Raw genomic sequence first — 1614 nt, 5'->3', positions numbered from 1 at the left:
CTCATTGTCCCTATGGGTCTCATTGTCCCTATGGGTCTCATTGTCTCTATGGGTCTCATTGTCGCTATGGGTCTGCCCCATAGGGTCTCATTGTCTCTATGGGTCTCATTGTCGCTATGGGTCTGACCCATAGGGTCTCATTGTCCCTATGGGTTTCATTGTCCCTATGGGTCTGCCCCATAGGGTCTCATTGTCCCTATGGGTCTGCCCCATAGGGTCTCATTGTCCCTATGGGTCTGCCCCATAGGGTCTCATTGTCTCTATGGGTCTGTTTGTCTCTATGGGTCTGCCCCATAGGGTCTCATTGTCCCTATGGGTCTCATTGTCCCTATGGGTTTCATTGTCCCTATGGGTCTGCCCCATAGGGTTTCCTTATCTCTATGGGTCTGCCCCATAGGGTCTCATTGTCCCCATGGGTCTCATTGTCGCTATGGGTCTGCCCCATAGGGTCTCATTGTCTCTATGGGTCTGCCCCATAGGGTCTCATTCTCTGTATGGGTCTCATTGTCCCTATGGGTCTCATTGTCGCTATGGGTCTCATTGTCCCTATGGGTCTCATTGTCGCTCTGGGTCTGCCCCATAGGGTCTCATTGTCCCTATGGGTCTCATTGTCCCTATGGGTCTCATTGTCCCTATGGGTCTCATTGTCTCTATGGGTCTCGTTGTCGCTGTGGGTCTGACCCATAGATGTGTGGGGTTTCCAGGTGGAGCGCCACATGTGTGACGGGGACATCGTCATCTTTAACCGTCAGCCGACCCTACACAAGATGTCCATGATGGGGCACCGCGTCCGCATCCTGCCGTGGTCCACCTTCAGGCTCAACCTCAGGTGACCCACAAGTCTGCCCCATAAGTGGCCCCATAAGTGGCCCCATAAGTCAGTCACCCCATATGGCAGCCCACAACACACCCCATAAGTCATCCTGTAAGTCACCCCATAAGTCTGTTACAACACACCCCATAAGTCGCCCCATAAGACACCCCACAAGTCACCCCATAAGTCAGTTACCCCACAAGTCGCCCCACAAGTCACCCCATAAGTCAGTCACCCCATATGGCAGTCCACAACACACCCCATAAGTCTCCCCATAAGTCTGTTACAACACACCCCATAAGACACCCCACAAGTCACCCCATAAGTCAGTTACCCCACAATGCATCCAACAAGTCGCCCCACAACATACCCCACAAGTCACCCCATAAGTCGCTCCATAGGTCACCCCACAAGTCAGTTACCCCACATCACACCCCATAAGTCACCCCATAGGTCTGTTACCTCACATCACACCCCACAAGTAACCCCATAGGTCTGTTACCTCACATCACACCCTATAAGTCACCCCACAAGTCACCCCATAAGCCTGTTAACCTGCAACACACCCTAAATGTCACCCCATAAGTCAGTCAACCCACATCATATCTCATGTCAGTCACCCCGTAAGTCACACCCCATAAGTCAGTCACCCCCCTTATCACACATATATCTCCCTTATCACCCCCCTTATCACACATATCACCCCTACCCCCCCCTTATCGCCCCCCTTATCTCTTATCTCCCCTTATCAGTGTCACCACCCCCTATAACGCCGACTTTGATGGCGACGAGATGAACCT

The 1614-nt window shown here is 52.4% G+C and overlaps 1 protein-coding gene across 1 annotated transcript in view; it reads left to right on the top strand.

Moving 5' to 3' along the window:
* The window catches only part of LOC107307460 (DNA-directed RNA polymerase II subunit RPB1-like), a gene marked incomplete at both ends in the record, with an annotated part of 45651 nt that extends 44042 nt beyond the window's left edge, over positions 1–1609 (top strand). Inside the window, 2 exon segments of the mRNA XM_015850968.2 lie at positions 705–829; positions 1567–1609. Coding sequence (XP_015706454.2) covers positions 705–829; positions 1567–1609 — 168 coding nt within the window.
* Positions 1610–1614: the final 5 nt, after the last annotated feature.

Source organism: Coturnix japonica, unplaced genomic scaffold, assembly GCF_001577835.2.
Source record: "Coturnix japonica isolate 7356 unplaced genomic scaffold, Coturnix japonica 2.1 chrUnrandom610, whole genome shotgun sequence".
Lineage (NCBI taxonomy): Eukaryota > Metazoa > Chordata > Aves > Galliformes > Phasianidae > Coturnix > Coturnix japonica.
The sequence above is the reverse complement of the archived record's forward strand: the minus strand, read 5'-3'. Positions and strand labels throughout refer to the sequence as shown.